This window comes from Uranotaenia lowii, unplaced genomic scaffold (genome assembly GCF_029784155.1).
Source record: "Uranotaenia lowii strain MFRU-FL unplaced genomic scaffold, ASM2978415v1 HiC_scaffold_150, whole genome shotgun sequence".
NCBI lineage: Eukaryota > Metazoa > Arthropoda > Insecta > Diptera > Culicidae > Uranotaenia > Uranotaenia lowii.
In genome coordinates this window covers 105-26,588 of record NW_026597522.1, presented here as the reverse complement: position 1 = coordinate 26,588, position 26,484 = coordinate 105, and the positions used below count along the sequence as shown (strand labels likewise).

Below are 26,484 nucleotides of genomic sequence, written 5' to 3'. Positions count from 1 at the left end.
ATTTATAAATAATTACTGTGTGTAAACTAGTGTTGAGAAATATTTAGCTGCCTCCTACCTCACATTTGCACCAATGAATGCGATGGCGTAACTTGAACTTGTCTTCTTGTGTCATATTGAGCCAGTCAGTTTATGTTCTTTTCTTTTTCACCTTCGCATTGCTGTTCTGTGATTGGATGTCGTTTGGGTCGTGTCTTACAGAAACTTAGTCAAGCAACCAAAGCGCTGGTAAGAGTTTGAACAGTTTTTGAAATTTTACCCTTGGAACAACGCAGTTTCGGCAATTCATGATCGAAATTGTTAGAACTTCATTGATCATTTCCTCTGCTTAACCCTTGCATATAAAACATTAAAAAAACACAATCACAGACAGCTATTTGTTCGTTTAATTTTCAGTTTTTCAGAGCCACAATTTTGTCGCTACCAACCAGCAATATCAAAGTTTGAGTGAAAAATGCAAATTTAACAAACTATCACTTGGATTGAAGAACTACAAGTGAAAAAAATTGTTTCAAGTTCACCAGAAAATTCATTCAGCATTCTAGCAACTCTCTAGAACATTTTTAAGTTACTTACGATCCTTAAAGTTTAATGTCAGTACAGTGCTCGAAACAAGACTTATAAATACACGAATAATAAAAAAAAAAAAGTTAAATTATCCGTCAAGCAGAGGTCCTATTGGGCTTAAAATTCCGGGAAAAAAGAGAAGCAGAGGTGTTTTTTTTTCAACCCATCTTTTTCGGTAAATTGTACCTTTTTTCAATTCACCTAGAAAAAAGGTAAATTTTACCTTTTTCGCATTCACCTAGAAAATAGTAAATAATACCGTTTCCCATTTACTGATTTAAAAGCCAAATGCTACCTGTTTTGGCTGGTTTCTTCAATAAAAATAAAAATAAAACAAAAACAAAATTCATCCAACATCATCAACTCTAATCGAATTGTAGTCTTCGGATGAAATATTTTTCATAATCTTGGCTTTAAGAAAAACCGAAGAAATTGATCGAATGGAACCAAAGCTATTGATAAAAAACTGTTTTATTTTTTCTTGGTTCTCCCGAAACAAAATGTCTCAAAATTTCATACAAACTTCAAGCTTGTTGAGCGACCCCTTCACGTGATCCGATTTGGCCCAAATTTGGCACGAGATCTTGTACAAGGCCTAGGATTAATTTGAGGCCCTCTAATGAACATCCTATCAAACTAATCTGCCAAAAAGTGGTTCATACGGTTTGAATTAAATTAAAAGTGAATCTTACGCGAGAGTTTGTTAAGAACTGCTTGGGTGACCAGAGACAGCAAAAAAAAAAAACACAGTTTACAAAATGGGGAAAAATCAAAGCCTTGAAAGCTTAATTTTCGTTTCAGAGTTCCTAAACACTTTTTGCAGTCGAAGAGTTCTCAAAGAGTTGTATATTTTTCCACACTGCTGAAGTTAAATGAATCAAATTTCAAATTAGATTGTATTTTAAATCCTAAGTTTACTGCTTCTAAACTATTTTTATTGAAGTATTGCTGATTCTAGGGATCATCATTGAATCGAATATTAATAAACTGTTTTGACAAGTTTTTGCAATCAAGATATAGTTACACGTCGTCTGCAAAAATGAAAAATGAAATCGTAAAACATTTGGTAAATCGTTAATATACATGGTATTAAGAGTAGGCCCTAGAATATAGCCCTAAGGTACTCCAGATGTAATTGGAAGGGAAAACGGATTATTATTGTAGAAAGTTTGGAACCTACCTTCCAAATAGGATTTAACTAAAGTCATTGTTAAAATGTCAAACCCGAATTTTTGTGACAGTTTTCTACAAAGAACACCACGACTGATCGTGTCAAATGTTTTTGAAAAACCAAGTAGGATCATAACTACAGATTGAGACCTATCTAACACTAAGCCTATGTCGTCTAGAACTTTTATCATACTTTTTTTAAGTTGAATTGTACCTTTTTATTCAGCTCAATACAGGTGGACTTCACTTCGCCACGAGATAAGATTATACGAATAGATAGATACGAATCGAACGTATACAAAAACGGTTTATTAGATTCGCTTTACGCCATTTGCCTTGGAGTCATCCCGAAGATCTGCCCCCTTATTCTCATCGATGCCAGCTCTTGGGCCTAGATACTCTTGAACGTCGCCGAAAAACTCAACAGGCCACGTTCGTCGCAAAAATGTTGAACGGAGAAGTGCAATCGCCGAACCTGCTAAGGATGATCAGCTTTAGAGCTCCGTCGAGAACGTCACGATCTCATTCGCTGTTGTCGAATCGAACTCATAGGACATCTTACGGCTACAATGAACCAATCAGCGCAATGATGCGCATATTCCAGGATGCTGAGCACTTACATCAGTTCAGAGAACCATCAAGCCGTTTTGTTCGTCGTTTACACCAATCAAGATTGTTTAATTCTTTGTGATCTTGTACTTATTCATTTAAACACATTTGTTCGATGAATTAATAATAATAAATAATAAATAATAATTTACCTTTCTTGGATTTACCTTTTTTCTCGGTGAATTATGCCTTTTTTCCAGCTCGATTCAGGTAAACTTTACCTCGCTGTAAGGTGAATTTCATCTCGAAGAGGTGGAAGTTACCTTTTTGGCTTTCACGAAACGAGATTCCTAGCTATTTCGTGTAGTTTTGTCCTTTGCGAAAAAGTGTTGATTATTGTCTGAATTTCCCCATGAAGAGGGTGACCAGAAAATGTATCGTGTTTTGTTTTATTTCTAAGGGTTTCGTTACGGGTTACGGGTTTTTGAGACGTAACATTTTGTTACTTACTCGTATTCTTCAGATTATAAACAAAATTTGATACAATTTGACGGGCTCCTTACTCCCGAGCAAGGTTGCCAAATTGACAGAAAAATCTAGAATTTCACAGAATTTTGAGCAAATTTCCATCACAGAATCTGTGTCACAAAACACAAAATTTTAGAAATTTAAAAAAAAAATCTTTCTTTTTTTAACTTATAACTTTTTATGGTAAAAGAATATTTTAATTTCTTATTTTGAATTGGTAGAGTTGCTTCATTGATTTCTCTCAAGTAAAATGTAAAAGATTCCTATTTGTCATGACCTTCAATGGAAATAGCATCACAGAAAATCATTACAAAATTTTTGGATGTAATCACAGTAATTCAGATTTTTTTCTCTGCAACCTTGCTCATGAGTCCTATATGGGCATTGAAATAGACTTGCCAGATGATTTTCGAAAAAGCGGGACATTTTGAGAAAAAAGCGGTACACAGCCGAAAAAAGTGGGACTTTATAAAATGTTTTAGAAAATGTCTTTAGGCTGGAACAAATATCAATTTCTTCTTTCCCCCCCACTTCGAAATTTCCAAAAACCCGAAGAGGGAAATAAATAAAGTTTGAAGTAATTTATGGTTATTCCAATAAAAAATTGCAATATCTGAATGTTTACAAGGCTAAAAATTAAATTTAAGAAGATGGGAGTTATTTCACCTTTTGTTTTCTCGATTTCATTGAATTATTCGATAAAAAATTACTTGATTTATAGGTTTTGTGCAACAATATAATATGAAATTTTGTTGCATACAAGCTTCCGTGCAATTTATTCCAATTTATTTGTTTTTCGCATTATTTTTTATTGTCCCCCCCCTTGCGATGTTCGAACTCCGAGTGACAAAAGAAGGATTTGAAATTTGTTCCGGCCTTATATGTTAATAAGCTTGTGTTCTCGGTATAAAAGTGCGGTGCATTTATACTTCAATAGAAAATCGACTGAACGACTGTGGCATAGCTCAGTTTGTAGAACACCTGCTTTTCGATTCAACGTCCATGACTTTAAACCAAAGAGCGTAACCATCGAAAAAGAAAATTGAAGATTTTCAATGCTTTTCGGAAAACTCAAGAAATCATTAGAATTCATTAGAAAAATAAAATAAATACTAGAGGAAGAAATCTGTGATCTGTACCATTCTGGGAAACGTTCCATTCTGGGTAAAAAAAAATCTGGAAAATGGTTCATTCTGGGAAAAAAATCTGGTAAATGGTGCATTCTAGGGAATTTTTTTCTGAAAATTGGTTCATTCTGGGGTTTTATTTCGAGTATTTGTCATTCTGAGGAAAATTCATTCTGTGCAAAAGTTTTCGGGTAAATGGGATACAATCGTTAAAAGAACTTTTATTGAATCAAAAACAAAAATTAAATCATGCTGTAAAAATAGTAAGTTGCCATCGAAGAGCTTCTCAACACAAACCTTTTAAAAGACTAGGTTGCTATCGAAAGAGTTAATCAAGGATAACATTTATTTAATAGGGGAGAGTGGGGTAACGTGGGCCACTCTAAATATCTCAGCTGTGTGTTGAGATAAAAATCTCAATTCAACTGTCATCGTCGTCGCTGTTTCTTTTGTTTAACTAGCCTAAAAAATGTATTTACATAATTAAACAAGCACCTGTAAAATTACATCCGTGGGAGACCTGAAGTACATAGCAAAAATATGCTCATACGCTTATGATATTAGTTTTGTCATGTTCTTTCACGTAGAAAAGGAATTTTTGATTAAACATCAATAAGTCACACAAACGCAACCAATTTGCAAATCATTGCTTGTGGGGTATCTTGGGCCACCTATATTTTGGTGTTTTTATACACATTTGGAACTTAAAAGATGTTATTACTATCTGTAAAGTGAAAAAATGAAGAATTATGAAAAACGCTTTGTCCATCTTTTCTAATGCGATAGAGACGAAAAAAAATCTTATATAAGGAATTTTGCCAAAACGTTAGCGAGCCAGGTTTTTGAATCTATTCGATCATACACGACTCTCTTTTTTATTTCCTCATCTGCAATTGCTTTAAAATAACTAAATGAGTTATGAAATTTCAGTTTTGGGTCAACTCATAAACTTTGCACGTTATCTAGTCAATTTAAATGTGGTGACCCACGTTTTCCCACAGTTTTTCAAAATCTAAAAAAAATTACTTTTTTTAAAACAATCAAAACTCGGGAAATTAATGTAGTTAAAAAATAGTAAAAAATGCCTAATGATACCTTGAAATGTAGAAAACCTTTCCATTTATTTTTTTTCTTTTTATCTTTTAAAATAAAGAAGTTATGAAGCAAAGAAAAAAAGTGGTTCATGATACCCCCCTCTCCCCTACTTATTTTTGAAAAGGTTATTTTGACTTATGAAAATGCTTTTTAAATGTTTTGCTAATTTTCATCATGTTTGCAAATAGGAAAAAAACAAAGTTAAATTGCAAGTCACACATAAAAACAAGCTTGGAAAAAACAAAAACTTGGAAGATACAATAACAAACGAAATGTTTCATGAAATTTCATTGAGTTTATAAATTTCATGAGTTTTGCATACAACTTAAAAAGTTATATCTTGTTCCATAAAAATTGATCCGTTCTGCACAAATAAAAAAAATACAAAAAAAAAAGTTTGATCGATTAATATCTCGTTTTTTACATTCTTGAAAAATGATATGAAATTTGTACTACATACATTTCTTTAAAATTTAAATCAAATCTCCTAATATGTACGGATGAGAAGAGGTGCATTATTGAAGAAATGATATTTCATACAAAATCAAATCTCGTGGGGTTTCTTAATTGCGTAAGCACATAATTTTAAGCATCCATCGCCTAATCTGGCTAGCTTTTGTTTTGAAATTGATGATAAGTTTACATTTATCTCTCGTTTTTCTTCTTTTTTTTTTTTTTTTGTTGCATAATAAGAGTTGATTTGCATCAATACCTAATCCGATTAGATTTTAATGGCAAAATAATACTAAATTATGCTATCATGCCGTGAATGTTCAATTTAGTATCATTCTGCCCTAAGAAAAGTGGCACAGTGTCAAAATTTGGGTATCGTTTTTTATTGAGAGATAGCACAGTAATGGGAAAGTTTACTTTCAATAAAAGCTTCCTAATACCTCGTTTAGGCATCTTTTTTTGGTATACTTTTTTTTTTAAGCATTACGATGCCAAACTTGGCAATAAATCATACCTTAAAATGGCCTCATTATGCCCTCAAAACTCGTTTAAAAACGTTGCCGGAACAAGGCATCATTAGGGTTTCAATAAAACCTACACTTAGTCTAATCGAGGTATCCGTATATGAACAGTGAGACCTAAATTTTGGCATTGTACCACTTTTATTCGGGCAAAATGATACCATATTTTGCTATCAAGGCATAATAGCAGAATCAGGTGTTATTTTGCCAAAAAAAAAGTCTGCTCGGGATATTTTACTTGTGTGTTGTGAAGTTTGAATATTGAAACTAAATCCAATTAGGTCAGGAAACCTTATTTTGAGTTCGAAAACATTGTTGAAAAAAACGGGACATTTAAAAACAATGGGGGATTACCCCTCGTCAGCGGAACGGATGGCAAACCTACATTATGGCAATGGATGTAGAAAAAAATTCATGATCGGATTTTCAAAATCGACCATATACATTTTTAGATTGGCCCAAAAAACTGACCTGTTCTTATTTGGGCCTCAAAAATCATGAAAGTGGGGACGGTCCAAAGAAAATAGGAAAAATCGAAATTTCAATTTTGAAACCAAAAAAATCAATGCTTTAAACATCAAAATCTAGTGTTATCTTTTTTTTTTTTTTTCAAAAATCGACTTTTTATTTTAAAAAACAACACGTAAGGGAGGCTAAAGAAAATTCGGAAAATTGAAATTTTAATTTTGATGCTTAAAAATGCATGAAACGTCGAGATCTGGTGCTATTTAAAAAAAATTGTCAAAAAATCGTCTTTTTGAGTCGTTTTTCTGTAAAACAGAACGGTTTTCCGGAAAACAGTAGTCCAGTCAATTTTGTTTGTCAAAAATATTTTCAAAGTAATACCGGATCTCGACGTTTCATGCATTTCTAAGCCATTTGGTATCAAAATTAAAATTTCGATTATGCGAATTTCCTTAGGTAATTTTTTAAATTTTACAGTCGATTTTAGACAAAAAAAAATTCGAGATAACACCAGATTTCGATGTTTATTCGTTTTTAAGTTATTTGGTATCAGAATTAAAATTTTGGTTTTTCCGATTTCTGGTCCTCCCTTTGGTGATTTTTGAGGCGTCAAAAAAACCGAAACTTCGAGCGCTTTGAGGCACCACTAAATCAAGTCCGATTGAGCCAAAATTTTGCACAGGTCAGTTTTCTGGGCCAATCTACAAAATTTATATGATCTGGTCGGTTGTCTGAATTCAACATGAACCATTTGTCGACCACCCTAATGGACATTCACACAACCTGAATTGGAAAAAAACGTCTGAAAATTTGTCCAAACCCAAAACTTAAGTCTTATTTCACAACCCGAATCTTAGTTAATAATGTAATTTAAATTTTCTATCTAATCTTAATCTATCTTTGTTGAAAAATTTTGATTTTCAATTGTTTAATTTCATACTTTTGTACATTTTCATATCGCTTATTTCACCTAGCATTTACAAGATTAGTATCCTATGTATATTTCTAGTATCAACACGTATTTTATCGCATCATTTTGTACACCAAAATGCCAGCCTCAGTTATTTAGGATCAAACCGATAAAGATTGCGATATCTAATGCTTTGTATTTTGTATTTTTCTTCCTCCCCCTGACTTTGATTGCAATCCTGCACGCCACCCATTCACAAAATGACGATGAAAACGGGTGAACGAACTGGGCGGCACGCGACATTTTGCAAACGACACATTGACTTCCACTCCGGTAGATGACTTTATCGACCAACCGGCCACTCTACGAGGAGGAATGGTTCCACGGGGTTCTGCCACGGGAGGAGGTTGTTCGATTGCTACGGAACGAGGGAGATTTTCTGGTCCGCGAGACGACCCGGAACGATGAAAGCCAAACCGTGCTCAGTGTCTGCTGGAACGGACACAAGCACTTCATCGTGCAAACGACGGCCGAGGTGAGTTTTTGGGGTGAAGCGGTGGTGAGTGAATAAGAGTAAATTGGTCTGATCTGATCTGAATTTTAGGGTCATTTCCGGTTCGAAGGACCAGCATTTCCTAGCATCCAAGAGTTGATCATCCATCAGTATCAATCGGAACTGCCTGTTACTGGCCGTTCCGGTGCAGTTTTACGAAAGCCGGTATTGAGGGAACGATGGGAACTGAGCAATGACGATGTGATACTGTTAGATAAGATTGGGCGGGTAAGACGAACTATATTTTAAACAGCCTTATAGCAATAACTTATCTATCGATGATCTTCATAGGGAAATTTCGGTGATGTGTACAAGGCGAAGCTCAAGTCAACGAAGAACACGCTGGTGGCTGTCAAAACATGTCGAATGACGCTGCCCGAGGAGCAGAAACGCAAATTCCTGCAGGAAGGTCGAATTCTCAAGCAGTACGATCATCCGAACATCGTCAAGCTGATCGGAATCTGCGTTCAGAAGCAACCGATCATGATCGTGATGGAGCTGGTTTCCGGGGGATCGCTACTGATGTTCCTGCGCAAGAACTCGGCCACCATGGGTCAAAAGCAACTGATGGCCATGTGCCGGGATGCTGCTGCGGGTAATAAATTCGCTATTTTTTAACCTGCAGCGTTTTAATTTTTTTTTTTTAAATTTAGGAATGCGATATTTAGAGTCCAAAAACTGTATCCACCGGGATTTAGCCGCGAGAAACTGCCTCATAGGCAGTGAAAACATTGTCAAAATTTCCGATTTTGGAATGTCCCGAGAAGAGGAAGAATATATAGGTGAGCCCATTCAAAACGGTATTTGTCCCGTAGGGTAGCAATATTAGTCCACTTCTTTTATATAGAACTGGTTTCAAAGAATAGCACCATCTATGCAAATAATGCGAAACGTGTTTTTTTTTTGTTTTTCCCAGTTTCCGGTGGCATGAAACAGATCCCGATCAAGTGGACCGCTCCCGAGGCGCTCAACTTCGGCAAGTACACTTCACTGTGCGACGTCTGGTCCTACGGCATTTTAGTGTGGGAAATCTTCAGCCACGGTGACACGCCGTACTCGGGACTTAGCAATTCCCGTGCCCGTGAACGAATCGACGAAGGCTACAGGATGCCAGCCCCGGAAAACACCCCACCGGAAATGTACCGACTGATGCTCAAATGCTGGTCCTACGAGCCGGAGAATAGGCCCCACTTTGATGAGATCTATACCGTTGTCGATGCATTGATGCTTTGCACCAAGGACTAGCGAAGACCAGCCGGTGGTCGACCGTCTAGGTGCGTTTCCTGTGCCACAAAACCACGCAAAATACGATCCGGTGGTCGTGACCGGAAACGAGTACCCGTTTATTTTTGCTCCCGAGCCGTGGTAGCGAAGAGCACAGCTGATGTCAAAGGCTAATAGTATCTATATGCTCAGATAACCAAATCGTTCATGTTCGATTCAACTACGAAAATGTACCCACGATACATGCAAAGGCTTTCATTTATTGAATTAATCGAAACGACAATGAGAGATGCCATAAACGTAAAATTCTTCGAGCTATGCTTACAAATAATTCCAATAAATGTTGCAGTACTCCTCAATATCTAATCTGCATGAAGTTGGCTGCCACGACGTTTTGTTTCAACGAAACCTGTATTCTTTCTTTGTAGATTTGTTTATTTTAAAGGAGCCTATTCAGTCCACTTTTAATGTACACAACACAGCGTTTAATGCTAAGCTTTTAGAATGTGTTTTAAATTTAGAGATTACTTATTTTTTTTAGCCGGATGCCTGTTTAAGTTGTGCAACTGAAACAGCGGATCGAGAAGAAATCGCAAATAAAAGAGATTGTTAAAAAAGGGGATATCGAGTGGTTCGGATTATTGAATGTGGCCAAATCAAAAGAAAAGTTATAAGAAAACAACAGTGAAAAGTGATCTTTTAATAGTAAGCCTTTAGCGTTAGGTAGATAATGAATGGTTGATGGCTGGCTGCGCGAGTAGAAAGCGAAAAATTGAAACGTTTTGTGATGAGAAATTTTATCGTTATTTAAGGTTATAATGTTAGCTTCTTAGATTTTGTAAAAATTCTAGTACACTTTTAATTGCCCTGTAATACGAAATATGGCGCACACAACGTTCAAGTGGCTCAACTGTTAACTTGGAAGCATAATTCGCATCTGCAGATATGGACTAGAAACTACGTCTAATAATATTCGAACAACAAATCAAGCTTACAGGACGCACACAATTTTGTATGCAGCTTACTATATATTGAAACTAAGTCTTACAGCCTTCGATACATCAACATAGCGCGAATGGTTTCCAAACATGCAAACTGATAGGTAATGATGAAACAAATCGATAAAGGATGATTTTGACACGATGAGCAATGGTTTTATTACAGCAGCTCATTCGAATGAGTTTTAAACCCTTTATCAAAAGTGTTGTGAACATTCAGTTTTAAACTTTCAGTTAGCTAAGAACAAAAATGAATATCGGAAATTGCAACACTTTCAGCTGTGTGTGCGCGAGACTTGCGATATAAGGTTTACAGCATATTCGAACAATGCCTATAATAGAACATTACGGTCTCAGATCCTCGTTGGTTGTCCCTTCTGGTGACAGTTTTCTGAGACCTTGGATGGTAGTATCAACAACTAAATATTGGAAAATTGTAATTCTATTTACATGCATTATTAAAATATTTTATAAGAAATTATGACTTTTCAATCAAAGCCAAATATCACAATTCCGTCCAAGGAGTAAATTTTTTTTAAGTTTTCTGTTAAAAAATATAAACAAATAGAAAAACTGTATAAAATTTTGTAAAGTAGTTATTTTCTAGAAAAAAAATTGGTTTACTAACGAACAGAATAATTTAAATTGAAATTTGAACCATTTTTGAGGGAATATTTAAAAAAAAACAGTGTAGCAAGAAATTGATGATATCTAACAAAAAATCAATTATTTTCAAAGAATCGTTTTTTTCCTTCATTTTTAACACATCGAGAAGATTTATTCTCACCTTGAATGAATTTTAGAATGACAATTGAAAGCGTCAATCATCCGATATTTCCTCCACCTTATCGTCGCTGAATGTGGAAATCAACTTTTTGACAGCCTCAGCTGCCGGCAGCATTTCCAGTCCCTCCAGGATGTAGGCCAGCTGATCCAGGCTGGCATCGACATCGTCTTCGAACCAAACCTGCAGCAGATGGCGGCACTGGTCCGCCACCGTTGCATTCTCCGACTCAAAATACTGGATCTCGTCCTTCCCGTAGCCGAGCTTCGTACCGAGTCGTTTCCAATCCTTGCCAATGATGGGAGACAGCTCGGCAATTTGTTCCTTGCTCACGGTGATGGTCTTGTGCGTATTCTTCTCTTCCGGGGTAAGCTGCTCCGTTTTTAACAGTTCCGAATCCATCTGAGATGAAGTAAATTCTAATAATTTAAAGTATGATGCGTGATTGTTACTATTGTTACCTGATCCGTTTCTTCTTCGGCTACGAATGCTTCGGCATCGTTTTCCGCTTCGTTATGTTCCATCCGCGTCGGAGTGTCTTCCGGTATCACTTCCTGTTTGACGTCGACTTTGTCCTTCTGTATTTTTCTTCTCACGCTTTCCAGATAATCTGCCACCTTATACGAGGGACTGTTGAACAGTGTGAAAAAGTGCGGCGATTGTCTGGCCAACAAACGCAAAGCTCGCCATTCAAACGATGGATCCTGTTTCTCCTTGGAACCATCCAGATAAGCTTCCAACGAGGGAAGGAAATTCCTATCGTCTCCTTTACAAGCCTGCAAGTTATCCGGGCAAGTGTTCCAGAGACGTGTCAGTTCCGGATTACCCATGAAAAATTTGCCCTGTTTGGTGGAATCTCGAATTAAATCTCCCAATGCGCGTCGCGGTCGTTTCATAGCGGTGCGGGTTACGGTTGTGGTCGGTGCCGGTTCTTCGGCTGTACCACCAGGTGTGGCTGATGTAGATGCATTTACTTCCGGACGTTTAAACTCTTTGCAGCCTTCGTTCTTCCAGCTGTTCCAGAGCTCTTCTCGAGCAAGCATGTGCCGAACGGATTCGGCAAACTTTCCACCATTAGGAGGCGATTCTTCGATCAATTTGTATACAGTGGCCTCCGTTTCCTTAAGCCAGTCCACTTGCTGAACTGTTAGACAGTGATTTTCGGCTTTGAATTTAACAGTAGAATTCAGATACTGAAATAAGATCAACATCTGCACCAGTACTGATCGACGGAAGTTAGAATCGGACAACTGCAATGAGAGCAGCTTCGGGTTGGTCAGAAATTTGGCGAAAAAGTGACCCGATTCGCCTATCTGCTCTTCAGGTGGGATGTCCATGGGGCTGGATGATGAACCGAATGTTTTTTTATTCTTGGATGATGATCTCGGTTCTTCGAGTTTGAAGCTACTAAAAGCCGACAAAACGCTTCCGGCGTGCTGAAATAAGAAAGGAAGCATGTCATAAAGTAAATACCCACTGGGGGAAAGAGTTATCTAAGAAAAAAGAAACTTAAATTCTTACCGCAGAAAACATCTTCCACTGCACTTTGTTGTAGCATTGATTGGGATTACGGAAAAAGTCCTGCAGCGCCCAAAATTTGCAATACAAATTATAGTCAATTTTAAGCTGGTTCATTTCGCCAGCCATTCCGTTGCTTCCGTTTTCCTCCGAACTTCCAGTATCAAGCGGATCGCCCATTTCGCTTCCCTCCACACCATACTCGGTAATGTTTTCCAAATTGAACTCGGAAATGATGTTCAAGCCGGATCGTTCACTGAACGGGAAAAATTTGGCCAAAAACAATAAAATCCGCCCGCAGAATACCGTGTTCTGGGATCGAGAAAGCCTTCGCAGTAAATCGTTGCACATCCGCAGAAGATTGTGTTTGCAAGCGGTGAAGAAAAACTCCTCCTTCCAGGTTGCAACGTTGTTTTCCACGTAGGTGAAAATTTGTTCACATTTGTCGATCGTAACTGCATCGAATATGTCCCCAAGCAGAACCACCGGAATGGTGGGCGACGTCATTTCCTGTCGGCAGGCCGCAACTGCAAACTGGATGAACGCTTCGATGGCTGGAATGTCATCCGATTTCAGCAGAAGCAAGTCCCGAAAAGCCTGATGGAGAGCCGGTTTTTTCTCACTTTCGCCGGAACTTTTAACAGCCTCATAATCCGCCTTCAGCTGTTCGATACTGTTTACTTTGAAGCATTTGTTTACGGTGCTCTGAAATTTGTTAGGCATTAAGTAGGTGGACAGGAATAATTATTGAGAAGTATTATACCGTAAACTGCTCCAGCAAGGCTAGAAAATTGGCAGTACTCATTTTCTAGCCAAATCTTTGAGGAAAAACCAGGAAAAATCAATTAAATCACACGCGAACTCGCGAACCGATAAAAACGACGCGAAGGTGTTGTTTTTCGTGCGAGATCAAACAAAAAATACACTGAATAAAACTTCTACAAACTGAGCGATATTTTCACTCATAATTACAGCTCTTTTGTTTGCTGAAATTTAGACCAAAAATTTTGAAGCAAAAAATCCTAATGCCCTGTAAATTAATTATATTTATAAATTTTTAACGACCATGAGTTTTTGGTAGTTTTCTGGCTCATTGAAAAATTAGGGATTTTTCAGTTCGTTAGTCATCGAAGTGGTCCAGGTTGACTGGATAGCATTGAACGTGCAGTCCCATTTTCTTAGCACTGGTCCTTGCAGAGAAATTTTGAATTAATACCACCCTTAAATCTTTCGGCGTTTGTTTACGTTTTATTGATCTAAATATTGTAAATTCGCAACATTTTTCCGGAAATTCGTTCCGATGAAAATCAGTCGCAAGCGGTCCACATCCGAGCGGCGGTCACGGAAAGATTCGAGTGGGTCGTCGTGTTCGTCTTCGTCCCGGTCGTCTAGAAGTAGCAGCAACAGCAGCTCCTCAGGAAGTTCTCGAAGCAGCAGCAGCAGCCCGGAACGTAAAAAGTCCAGGAAATTAGCTCGAGCTGAGAGAAAAGAACGACGCAAACAGAAGAAGGCCGAAAAGAAAGAAGCCCGACGGCAACGCCGGGAAGCCAAACGTCTGCGAAAGGCCGTGAAGAAACAGGTTAGTTTTAATTTACTCTCCTTTCTTGATAACTCGAATGATTGATGATTCCACAGGAAAAAGAAGCGAGAAAGGCTGAGAAGCGTTTGAAAAAGCAACAAAAAAAGGAACTCAAGGAAGCTAAGAGGCAGCGGAAACTTACTGAAGGATGTAGTAGTAAAATCGATTGTGGAGTTCCGGTGGACTTGATGAATACGAAGGCACGTGCGCCCGAAACTAAAGAAGAATACGAAGCCAGACAATCCGTTATTAGGAGGGTAGTTGATCCGGAAACTGGTAGGGCCCGTCTAGTCAAAGGAGATGGAGAAATTATCGAAGAATGTGTAAGCAGAGATCGTCACAAGGAAATCAACAAACAAGCCACCACAGGAGATGGGGCGGAGTTTCAACGAAAAACTGTCGGATGGAACGTTGGGTAACGTACAATAATGACTTAGCTTGCTATTTATAACTTAAGGTTTTTTTTCGAATCAGAAAAAAGTATTTTAACATACAGAATATCGAACTTCAATTGAAAGAATCTTCCTTAAAGGTAAAGTTTGATTAACTCGTCGCTCACAGCCGATGGGGTCAAAATACCGAGATCCGTGAAAAGAAGAGTTATGTAGACAGGTGGCGTATAATCGACCAGCGGATGCGCTTTTTCCGTATCTTTGAGACTGGATTTAGAATACTGAAAAGGATTTTTTTTAACGAAAAACAACATCTTTTTAAAAGCTTTCCTTTCTCACCTTGTAGTCATTTGGCAAATCTCGTTGATTCAATGGGTACAGACGACTGAATTTAAAGCTTTCAACCAGTACGTAAAATGGCTTTTTCATTTCCCGCGCACACATTGCCATCGTAAAAGTTCCGACGCGATTGATAATGCCACCACTTTCAACCACACCTTCTGCTCCCACAAAAACCATATCGACGGATTCCATAACATAACCGATAGCTGAATCCAGAATGACTGTACACTCAATCCCTTCTGCTTCAAGCTCTTTCTGCATTTGTTCGCTAAAATTAAAAAAAATTATTCCATTAAACGTGCCTAAATCTAGCAAATAAAATTTCTGACCCCTGTTTATCCGGATAGCTCTGGGTCACGTAGACTTGAAAGCGCTTGTTCATTCGAGCCGCCTGTATCAATGTATCTCGGACAGTTCGGGAACGAGCCTGGGTCAATATACGACACCCATCGCTGATGAATCCTGTAGCTTGTTTAGCAATAACGTTTCTGCTTTCCAGCAACTTTTGCAGAAAGGCCGTGCCTCGACTTAACATAATTTGCCGCACCTCGGCCATGCTTTTATCGTCGAATTTAGCCAGCGTAATGAACCTTGAAAACAGTTCACTCCCCGAAACAACCGAAGTCATCGGTTTATCGGTGTTTCGCATTGTCTGAACTGCGGCCTGGATAGTTGAATGAAGTTCCTGAACGGTGTCGACTAATTGACGTGTTAATGATGATTATTGTTTAAAGCTTTCTTTTATTTTCACAAATTACTTACACTTGGTCTTTTCAAGAACCATCAGCAGTGTTTTTATGGCCGCAATACCGGAAGACAAGCTATCGTCCTTTTCGAGGATGTCCAGAAAATAGTGCTCCACATCTTCAAAGCGAACAAAAATTTTCATAAAAAAATAATTTAAATTAAAAAAAAAATATATTGAATATTTACCAAACTTTCCACTTGTCTGCTTCATTGCTAGTTATTTTAAGACACTATTTTTATCAATTAAAATTTACGAAATTCGTGTGATCTGTTGTGCAAATTGTGAAAACTTTCTGAAATTCCACGCAGAAGAACCAAAGGAATCAAAACAAAACTGAACTACAGTCTAAAATAAGGTCCTTCGAAAAACATTAATATTTAAAGCTAATTCTAAAGTACAGTAGAACTATTTTTTCCTAATTTTAAATTATTACTCGGTACTTAAATTTGAGGAAATTGAACTCAAAAAGAAATTAGTATTAATAAAAAAAAACTGTTGTAGAATTACGTGTTCCTATATATGCCTGCAGCCGTTTGACGAAGTGGCTGACAAACCAACATATCAATGCATTTTGAGGGTAATAATTTTATGAATTTACAAACTCAAAAAACTTGAAAATTCATATTTATTTATTTATTTTATTTATTTATTGGAGGGGGAAAAGCCCATATGAAAAAGATTGAATCCGTCTCATATACATATAAGCTTTTGATTTCTTTTGAAGTGGGTCCCATGTCGACGAATGTGTTGAAGATTCAAATTTTGAACGCCAAAATCTTCCAGAATCATTATAAAAAATAGACAAAATACTATGAATACAATGAAAATAAAAAAAAAGGCATAGGTGCGGTTTCACTGTGCTATCAAAGCTGAACAATATAATGTAGCGCCATCATCAAAATTGCATTCGTACGAAGTATTATACGCAGCGCATTAGCTGCGCACTCATGACTGCGACATTTGTGCGACCTGTCAAATCAGTGTTAATTCTGTCAAATTTCTACAAGCTAACTGCTTTTCAGTCAACCTTTGTTTATGGATAACTGCGATCGCAAAACATTGCACGACATCCAATTTTCGATGAATGGGACAATATTGAGAAAGCATTTTGATGCGGGGAGATGATTAAAAATTTATCCATATTTCGTAGAATCGAATTTATATATCAAATTGATTGAAAAACGCTAAGCGTGTGTTTCTACTGGGAGTATGACATTTGGCATAAAGCCATTTGACATAATGCCTTTTGGCATAAAGCCATTTGACATAATGCCTTTTGGCATTGTTGGGCAGAAGTTTCGGATGGAATAAAATGCGGACACTTTTAATAACTATATTATTTACAGGATAATAAAAGTGAATAAGAAGTACACGCGACGAGTGTTCATATTTGAATGAATGAAAAAAATGTCATAAAAGTCATTTTACATAAATGTCATTTGACTTAAAAGCCATTTGGCATAATTTCTTTTTTCGTGTGGTCACGTTGAGATTCACTTTTCACGTAAACCTAGGAGGCCCCAGTAGACCTAGACCAATGTAATAAGGCCGCCGCTTCCGACGGCGGGTCGACGGCCACCTTGGATTGGGGAGCCTCGACGGCTTTGTGCCGCCTCACACTCTGCATCCTCGATGTTGCGGCAACGCCGTAAAATTGGAAAAAAAATTGCAAGTTTATTCAAACAGTCACCACTCGGTAAGCTGAAATTATGCCAAATGGCCTTCATGCCAAATGGCCTGTATGCCAAATGGCTTTTATGCCAGATGGTTTTATGCCAAATGGCTTTATGCCAAATGTCATACTCCCGTTTCTAGTGACTTTTTAGCACTGGGTCTGTCAGCTGATTCGCTCGCGGAGAAAAAAAAGGAAGAAAACACCTCGCCATCTGTCACTTCTGGCCGTGCAGTCTTCGATCAGGTCCAAGGCCGTACGAATTTTCTGTCTGGACCGCGAAATCCGGATTTGCAGCCTCCGAAGGAACCTGCTCGTGTAGATCAGTTAGAGCAGCACCTTTTGAAAAAGCTTTTTCGTGCGACGGTAGTGTTCTTATGGTGAAAAACGTTGCCTTTCTTCAGGCTGTTTTGCAGCGCACGTAGGGAAACAAAAGCTTTCTCAAAGGTGGTATGATTTTTTCTATGGTGGAGGAAAAAAGGAAGGGATTTACTGCTGCCACTTTACGGCTGTTGATAGAAAAGAAGAGGTTCGGAGGTGTTGAAACGAAATCGGTGTTGTTTTCTTTCTTCGTCGCTGGTTGAATGGCGGTGGCGATTTTTTTTTCCATTATAACTTTCCTCCATTGCAATTTTCTGGGATTCGCAAAGATCACGTTGCACTGAAGTAAATTTAAGGATCTGTACCGTGCAAGTTGCTGTGAAATTACCGCAGTCGTGATGCAAGATTGAAAGAGTTTGTAAGTGCTTTTCTACGAAAAACCCCTAAATCTTTCAGTCGACCTGTTTGTATTGAAAATTTACTCTTTCCTTCTGGGAAGGAAGTAGCCGGGATATCTTCAAAACTTCCATCGGAAAACTATGATAGCAACACGCTGTAACGAACTAGAAAGGCGTAGAGTGAAACGACGAAGAAGGAACTACCATAGCCAGCAGCAGAATATCGAATCCGGAATATTACAGAAAGAATTATAAAATTCACAGATAAGTAATAATAGTAGAGCGTTTATCGGCTGAACTCAACTTTATAAAGATGGATGTGGGGAAGTTGTTTTCCGATTTGGAGTCAAATAATCTAACTTTGGTAGACGAGTCGAAGAAGCGATTCTCAGAGCTGTTTGGAGCAAGTAAGTATTGTTGGAAAAGGATACCATTTTTATCTGGTAGCTTTAATTACTTTTTTACAATCATTTGAAATAGCTCATAATTTAGATTCATTTTTTTTTTCAAGCAATCAAGTAAATTATTATACTCATTTTTCTTATTAAGAAGCCTAATAAGTCCTTAGATTTATTGACACATTTATTTTTAAGCTCGCGAAACATGGATCTCGCACTGCATGATGGACTACTTCGGCCAGACGTCCTCGATCCGGATCGTCGATATATTGGTCAAGGTACAGCATCCGCACGATAAGTATATTTTGGACAAATTGGCCGATTGGATACGCAGTGGATCGAATAAAATGTTAGCTCTGACACTTTTTGGACACATAATCCAGAAGCGGCCAACGTGGCTTTACAAAGTTGGCTCACATCAGCTGGTGAAGGAGGTGCTGAAATTGTCTCGACTTGAACGAGAAATAATTCCCCTGATCAATGCGGTTTTGTGCATCATCGATTTGTTACCGGTTATTCCTCTTGTTATGGGAGGTTACGTACAGGACTTATTCGAGGTGTTCAACTACCTGGCAACATTTGATCGAAATACCTCGGTCAGTTTACCAGAAGATCAACTGATTCATTTGCAGTTTGGATTATACGAGCTGTTCAATCGATTGTATGGCATGTATCCTTGTAACTTTGTAACGTTTTTGAAACAACAGTATCGCGGGGACAAACAGGCAGTCTTTCAGCACACCATCAAACCGCTGTTGGATACGGTCAAGATTCATCCGCGATTAGTGTTTTCAGACAAGGATAGCGAAATAAGTCAAGTACGTTGGAAAAACATGGAGCCTCATGATGTGGTCAACGAATGCGCTCGAATGTCGCTAGATTATTTGGATAAATCCCAGGAAACACAACCTTTATTTGGTTCGGATTGTCCCTGTTATGCCACTCCTACCAAACCGTTCGAAATAAATCCAGATTCAGAGCCCTCGACCACCAGCGATTTCCAGTGGAAATCAAGTGTCAACTATTTCAATACAATATCGACCGATCAGAAGCTCAGCACAATAGCAGCCCAAAATACGTTCTGGTCGCCTAGCAACATGATGCAACCGACACCTCCCCCTGCCGGATCATCAACTGTTCCACATACACCGATCCCGACACCCAGCTATGCTATTCCATCTATCTCGGGTCCACATTTGCCGGCAGCTGACGGGGCTTCGCCACCGGAAGCAGCCGTTGAGGCCACGCCGGAAACTACCCCTATGAAAGATATCGTTAAGCCAGTTCGCCCATTTCCCGTTAACTCAAATACGGTCCGAGCTATGTTCAACACAAGCCAACCATCATCTCCAATCAAGAAAGATGCGGGTTTTAGTTACGAAAAAAGTGTCATCACAACCCAAAAGCTACTCAGAATGGTAAACGATAGAAATCACTCTATCATACAGATTTCGACCAATTCGACCGCCACGACGGGAACTTCTACCAGCAATAGCGTACCTTCAAGCCCGCTGCCCATTGACCAGCCATCATTTGGTAAGACTGTCTTTTTTGAAACCTTTTGCATATCTTATAAACAACTAAACAAAAAGCTCTAATTCGTTTTTTTTTCTTACAGAGGTTAATCGAGTTACGCAGCTTGTGTCGAATTTGAAGCTTACACCCGGTGGAACGGCTCCGCGCTACGATTCCCCTTTGATAATAAACCAAGGCGATTGCACTCAGGAAGATCAGGAAGTTAACGATATTAACAGCCACCTGCTGCAAGAACCGATGGTTCAGCAACCGCAGCCTCAATCCCAACAGAGCAATCAGCTACTGCAATCGCAATCACTTCCGGTGCAACATCCGATGAGGGAAGCGTACGACGCAGAAGATTTCGAAGACCAAGAAGAGGGCTCGCCATGCTCTGCCGGAGGTCTTCATTTCAAAAATTCTCAATCTATGATCAATTTCACAAGGCAGCGATACCGGATGCACAGTCAGTGCGTGGTAGATTCTGATCCCAGCTACAGTACGGGTACATCTCCGGCCGATACCAGTGGCGGTTACATGATGCTTAAAAATAGTGCCACGGCAAGCAGTACAATTCGTTCAGATGCACCAAAGAAGCATCAACGAAGACATTCCTTGCCAGATCTTAAAAAGTACATGCTTAAAGTAGATCCCAAAACGATGGCTGTGGAAAGGCAAGATCTAACGTTGGTCGAAACCAATGGCGATAGCAGTATGGGAAGTAGCCCGTCGGAAGAGGAAGCCATCTCGGCAGCAACTCATTTCAACAAAAAGCAAGAACAAAAGACTGAGGAACACACCCGTCGTAATATGGTACTGTTCCAGGAAATTCGTAAAAATTTAACCAAAGTGGGCTCAATTCCCCAAAGAGCCAGCCAAAATGGTTCGATGCCACAACAACTGATTAGCAGTGGGACACAAACGATCGAAAGCTATCCGCAGCCGTATGAGCAGATTGTGTACGGAATCCTGCAAGAAGATTTGAAATACAAATCTGACATTGCCATGAAACGCCTTCAGGACAAAAAAGAAACCGACAAAAGTCTGGATCCGCACACGATGCTGGATCAGTACATAGAACTATGTGTGAAAAAACGCGCTGAATCGGGGGATCCTCGTCGGGTGGAAGATATGTATCGCGATCATCTTACCCTGTTGAATCTACAGTTGCAGTATGAAAAACATCGCCGAGAAATTCACGCTGAACGTAATCGTCGTCTTTTGGGCAAAAGTCGGGTTATTCGGGGGCTAGAACAGAACAATGAGATGCTTAAGGATCAAGTTTCGCGACTCACCAAAGAAATCAGCTCACTGAACATTGAACTCACAGGATTGCGCAAACGAATTAACGTGGATTGGACCAAAAGTTCGAGTGATGTTATCGATCTGAAGGAACGTTATGCGGCAGAGCTAAGGAAAACTCAAGAACAACAAGCACGGATAAAGGAATTGGAAGTTGCTCTGGCTGATGATTCTCGAGCTCGTAAGGAACAGTCGATCGTAATCGAGCAGGCACGGGGAGAATTGTTCGATTTAAGAAACGAAATGCACCAGGCTTTGCACAAGGCCGAACTTGGTCAACAATATAGGGACGAGTTGACTAAACTGCAGTGCGAGATGATTCTTATGGGAGAAATTCAACTTAAGTGCAAAGAAAGGCTTGAAGAGTTAGATAATATCAAAGCACGTGACATAGAGATTATGATGATTCAGGAAGCATACTATGAGGAAGTCAAGGGTACGGAACACGTCTACATAGTTTGAAATGAAATTTTAATCTTGGCTCATTTTTAGATCTAAGATCCAGCGTCGAATTGAAATCGGCCCAGCTGGATTCGGCCAAGGAACGATTATCGGAGCTAGAACTGCAGTTAAACAAGCGTGATGAAACGATAACAATGCAAAAGCGTATGTTGAAGACGGTTAAGGAGGAACACAAAGAGCAATTCAACGTATGTTTTTTTTTTTTTGAAAAAAAATTCTGAGTAAATTTAAAAGCTTTTTTCTTGGGCTTCCGTAGGCATTAGAACGTAAATATGACGCACAAAAAGCGATAGTGATTCGCATGGAGGAAGCCATCTTGGAGCTCCAGATCAACAATGCTGGCCGCTCTCCGGATTCCGATAAAACAGGTAAATTGAGAACTATTTTCAGGTTGTGTTGTCAAATTAAGGCTGTTTCGTTGTTCCTTCACAGATGCGGTCGGTAGTCTCGATCACACTTCACCACTTTCGATATCGTTAGCCTCGAGCGAAGGACTCTCGGAAATCCGCAACCTTGCTCTGGTAGTTCAATCCGGAGGAGTGAACAATAACCACGAAATGGATTCCAACCTTCCGACACCGACAACGGCCGGTCCATCGACAATCTCTGGTGGCGTTCGAATGGTGATGGACAATAATAATAGTGGTCCTTCGGGAAGCAGTTCTGGAAGACCACCGTTACCGTCATCCCATCAACACCCTCATCACCACCATCCCCTACATGACAGCGATATGCCTGGGCCAAGTCAGCGGCTGTGAAGTTGGATTTTTCATTCATTCTCATGAGGTAACGATTTTCAGTTTTCCATTTTTTTTTTATAATATCAGTCTCTTCTAAGGACCAACCTGGAAACAAAACAAAAGATCAATGTCGAATCTTTTCTAAGTCACCAACTAGCGTTGGCTATCAACGTTGATACTCTCGTCGGCCGCTTATCTTTGTTCATAAGGATAGAGGCAAATTTTTATTGTTTGTGCTATTATAGCGATTAACTGTTGAATTCATCATTTGATGGCGTTTTTCCTCTCGAACATTGAAATACTTTAAAACATTTGCATACGAACAGAAAGCAACAGTTTTCATTATGATTTTCCGCATAAATGTCAAAAACAAAGTTTTTTAAACTCATTTCATTTAAAAAAATATTTTTTTGTTGTTTTTTTTAAATATCTACTTTATTTTAAATTTCGGAGCTCTTTCGTCCAAAGATCTGTTATAAAAATCACCTGACCGAACGGTCGGATTGTACATTATGGAAAACGCAAAACAAGACTGTGTTACCTTGCCGAACAAGCTCTTGGTGGACATTGTTAAAGATATACAAAAAAAACATACATCCCCGAAAGCTTGTCAAGTTATCAAGGGGTAACGACTGGAAGATCGCTTTAATAATAATAATAAAAAAGAATCGAAACAAAAAATGAAGAGTATGAAAATCACCTTGTTGTTAATTAACTAATCTTTAAGAAAACGAAACATAAAACAAACAACACTATTGAACAATCTTTGTCGCATTCGGCGAGGAATCACAGATGAACATAGTTACACAAGTAAAAGATACTACAAATTATATAATTATTGGAAAACGGAAGGAGAAAATGCGCTATTGTAAATAGCAGTTGCAAAATCGATCGTCACTATCTTATACAAACTATAATTGATTCGTAGAACTACCGAAATGTTACAAACATAAAATCAAACACTGCAACAGTTTAACAGAACTTTAAAATCTTCATCTATCTTTGTACCGGTCAACCCGAAACTAGACATCTTGTATTGAATAATATAGTCATACTTACACGGATTCGAATTGAGTTGATATCAGACAGCAAAAATCCATCATCGTTGATTTTTTTTTTTTTCATTCGAAAATATCAAGAAACTGAGTTTGTTTCCGGTAATGTAGGCGAGGAAAGAGATCGAAAAAGTTACAATAAATTCCGGTTTATGAAACAAAATGTGCAGATTTTTTTTACTTGTGAAAAAAGTTCCATTAGGTTAGAATCTTTCATTCTGATTAAAAATAGATAATGTTTTCTGAACAGTAAAAAAACAGCTAGCTTATTTATTTATTTGGTTGATTTAGTATTCTGTTTCACGACATAGCTGGATGAACATAATTCCTCCAAATAACTAGGGCCATGGCAACCGTTCTCCAAATTCTCGGGCATTCCACATTCGCCAGATCACGCTCCACTTGGTCTAACCACCTTGTATCGGATTCGCAGCAAACACCTGTTTTGCAGGGCAATCGTCCGGTATTCTCGTAACATGTCCTGCCTCGCGTATTCGTCCAGCCTTCGCTTGATGCTGAGTTCGCCGCAGAGGTGCGCGAGTTCTTGGTTCATCCATCGCCCCACACTTCGTTCTCCTGCACGCCGCCAAAGAAGGTTCTTAACACTCGTCGCTCTAGTGTACGCAGATCCTCCTCGAGCAATATCCAGGTTTCGTGCCGTTTTTTTCGGGAATTTAACACCATGGTCATTCTTTCCAATTCCTAGAGGACCACCGGTCTAATAAGCTTTATGCACAGGTCACATTTCGTAAGAGGGCTAAGTCTTCTCGACCGCAGTTGCTTGTGGAGTCACGGCTGGTGTCATTGTCTGCGATAACCAGTGAGCCGAGAAGTCTTCGGCTATCTCTAGCTTTTCGACGTCATCGATGATGACTTTGTTATCACTCGCCTGTCCAGTGGCTCTGCTGGCTTCGTATCCGCAGGCCAGCATATACTTCGGCTTGGACGTATTAATCATCCACCCAATCCTTACTGCTTCGCGTTTCAGTTTGATATAGATCTCCTCCACCGCCGCAGACGATCTGTCGACTAGGTCAGTATAGGCAGCTTTCCGGAAAATTCGTTCTCGTCCATGATTTCCCATAGCTCGTTACGGTAGATCGTGTCGTAATGTAGTTTTGAAGACGATGAATAGATGGTGCGTAGGGACTTGGTATACACGGCATTTTTGGAAGATTTGCCATAGTGTGAAGTTCTGATCCGTCGTAGATCCATCGTAGTCCCTCCATCAAGCCGGCCTGATGACTTCCCTCGAATCTATTTGCTGCTATCTTTCCATTTTTCCACCCTGGCAGCTGTTATTTTATTTTATTTTATTTTCATAGTCAATCCTCTCACGACATAACTTGATGTACATTGATCCTAAAATGCACTCGGTCCATGACAGCCGTTCTCTAATTTCTCGGACATCCCACATTCGCCAGATCACGCTGGTCTAACCACCATGCTCGTTGCGCCCCTGCTCGTCTCGTTCGTATCGGATTCGTAGCGAACATCTGTTTTGTAGGACAGTCGTCCGGCATTCTCGCAACATGTCCTGCCCCGTATCCGGCCAGCCTTCACCATTTTCTGGGTACTGGGTCGCCGTGGAGTAACGCGAGCTCGTGGTTCATCCTTCGCCTCCACACTCCGTTCCTGCCAAGAGCCGAGATAGATAAAGTCTTCGACTCGTTCTCCAGCTCGTAGCTGTTCTGTGTCCCAGAACCGGACCATCCCCCGGTGTTGGCAATCGACCAACTTGTTCGGGCTCATTTTGATGAGTTCAGCTGCGATGACATTCTTCCCAGTCGGATTGTGCTTTTTGTATGGCGATGGCTTCCTTAACTTCACTCATCCATGTACACTCCCCCACAGTCTTGGTCTCCTGCAGGTGCGCCGATCTGTTGTTCATCGAAGTGCTGCTTTCACCTTCTGATTACTTCACGATCGTCCGTCAGGATGGCTCGAGGGTCCTAGTTTGCTGCGACCTCAGGTTGCTTCAGTCGTGCGATATTTATTTATTGATCACTGTCTACGACAATTTAATATCATACAGACTGATTAATTAATCTTATCATAAAACTATCCTTACTTACATTGATTGACAATCTCTGAAACGCCATATAATCGAAACTGACACCTGATTTGGATTGAGGCCTTAAAGATCTGTCAAACTTCATGCAAGGGTATTTGTATCGCACTTGAGTCGAGTTTCCAAACGACCTGAATGTAAAACGGTAGATATTCTAGACCCTTCATAAATTTTCCCAGTCTCGTTGAGACCTTTCAAACCGTAAAGAATAGGGGAAAGGTTTCCTAAATGGGCCTATCGGGTTAAATGACCCTACGGCTGTTTGATGAAATGGCTGATTAGACAGCTTATCTGACCAATGCATTTTGAGGGTGATACGGGGGGTGATTTACAAACTCAAAAAAATTTAAAAAATCATACAAGGTTTTGATACATTCTGATGTAATATTTCGACTTTTAAAAATTATACATAAAGAAGCTTAAAACAAAAACTAGGATGGTTTTTGTTTCTTACTCAAATGAACTTTAGAAATTAAACATATTTCAGCTTTTGTGGAGGTTTAATAACGATTATATAGTTGAATAATACAGTGTTTTTGTAGGCCCCCATCACGTTTGTAAAATGCCTCCATCCAAAAATAACAGGTTAAATAGAATAAATAAATGATTTTTATCATTGAACCTTCAAATCTAAGCTCTGAATAACATCTTAAAAGAGAATTGAAGATCTAAAAACAGATTTGATAAAGTTTTTCTTATAGATGTACTGCCTCCATAGTATGGCAACCCTAACTTTTGTTTTATTCCATAAAATGATAATATACATAGATTTTTATAAAACTTCAGCTTTGTCGTACGAAAATTATTACTTTCTAGCAGTTTCAATGAAATTATACGGAAATATTACCCAAAAAACAGAAATTTTGTTCAAAACATAAATAGGCGCATTAAGCCCGCACGGTTTGAGGTTCGGCGTTTTAGACAACACTTATAATAAAATCATTTTCTTGGAAACAGAAGAAAATTTTAACATAAAAATTACTCCAATGTATAGAAAACAGATGCCTGCACACTAGAGTGCCCCAAA

At 38.9% G+C, this 26,484-nt stretch overlaps 5 protein-coding genes across 11 annotated transcripts in view; 3 read left to right on the top strand and 2 right to left on the bottom strand.

Moving 5' to 3' along the window:
• Positions 1–10,638, top strand: part of LOC129759402 (tyrosine-protein kinase Fer) — a 44,396-nt gene extending 33,758 nt beyond the window's left edge. For 4 of the 5 annotated variants that reach the window (XM_055756841.1, XM_055756840.1, XM_055756839.1 and 1 more), the window contains 5 exons: positions 7,723–7,920; positions 7,990–8,166; positions 8,230–8,533; positions 8,592–8,720; positions 8,855–10,638. In XM_055756841.1, coding sequence (XP_055612816.1) covers positions 7,723–7,920; positions 7,990–8,166; positions 8,230–8,533; positions 8,592–8,720; positions 8,855–9,183 — 1,137 coding nt within the window. In that variant the 3' untranslated portion in view covers positions 9,184–10,638. Of the gene's footprint in view, positions 1–201; positions 229–7,722; positions 7,921–7,989; positions 8,167–8,229; positions 8,534–8,591; positions 8,721–8,854 lie in introns of all 5 variants that reach the window. The other variant, XM_055756842.1, reaches the window with a different exon arrangement.
• A 255-nt stretch (positions 10,639–10,893) lies between these two features.
• LOC129759403 (THO complex subunit 1) lies at positions 10,894–13,365 on the bottom strand. The gene is made up of 4 exons (XM_055756844.1): positions 13,226–13,365; positions 12,466–13,167; positions 11,406–12,380; positions 10,894–11,346 (listed from the first exon to the last, which is right to left on the bottom strand). The coding sequence occupies exons 1-4, from the start codon at positions 13,265–13,267 to the stop codon at positions 10,981–10,983; spliced, it is 2,085 nt and encodes a 694-aa protein (XP_055612819.1). The 5' UTR covers positions 13,268–13,365; the 3' UTR covers positions 10,894–10,980.
• Positions 13,366–13,687: 322 nt separating this feature from the next.
• Positions 13,688–14,531, top strand: LOC129759401 (ADP-ribosylation factor-like protein 6-interacting protein 4). Its single transcript, XM_055756838.1, has 2 exons — positions 13,688–14,041; positions 14,098–14,531. Exons 1-2 carry the CDS (start codon positions 13,763–13,765, stop codon positions 14,458–14,460), a joined length of 642 nt encoding a protein of 213 aa, XP_055612813.1. The 5' UTR covers positions 13,688–13,762; the 3' UTR covers positions 14,461–14,531.
• Positions 14,479–15,861, bottom strand: LOC129759400 (translation initiation factor eIF-2B subunit alpha). Its single transcript, XM_055756836.1, has 5 exons — positions 15,709–15,861; positions 15,538–15,639; positions 15,105–15,474; positions 14,773–15,043; positions 14,479–14,714 (listed from the first exon to the last, which is right to left on the bottom strand). The coding sequence occupies exons 1-5, from the start codon at positions 15,731–15,733 to the stop codon at positions 14,568–14,570; spliced, it is 915 nt and encodes a 304-aa protein (XP_055612811.1). The 5' UTR covers positions 15,734–15,861; the 3' UTR covers positions 14,479–14,567.
• Positions 15,862–17,395: 1,534 nt separating this feature from the next.
• LOC129759399 (hamartin) lies at positions 17,396–23,549 on the top strand. Of its 3 annotated transcripts, none has more exons than XM_055756835.1 (7): positions 17,396–17,934; positions 18,020–18,321; positions 18,508–19,848; positions 19,931–21,565; positions 21,622–21,779; positions 21,848–21,959; positions 22,024–23,549. In XM_055756835.1, the coding sequence occupies exons 2-7, from the start codon at positions 18,228–18,230 to the stop codon at positions 22,347–22,349; spliced, it is 3,666 nt and encodes a 1,221-aa protein (XP_055612810.1). In that variant the 5' UTR covers positions 17,396–17,934; positions 18,020–18,227; the 3' UTR covers positions 22,350–23,549. The 3 variants fall into 3 exon arrangements, with proteins under 3 accessions (XP_055612810.1, XP_055612809.1, XP_055612808.1); XM_055756834.1 differs by having other exon boundaries at positions 18,016–18,321; XM_055756833.1 differs by having other exon boundaries at positions 17,396–18,321.
• Positions 23,550–26,484: the final 2,935 nt, after the last annotated feature.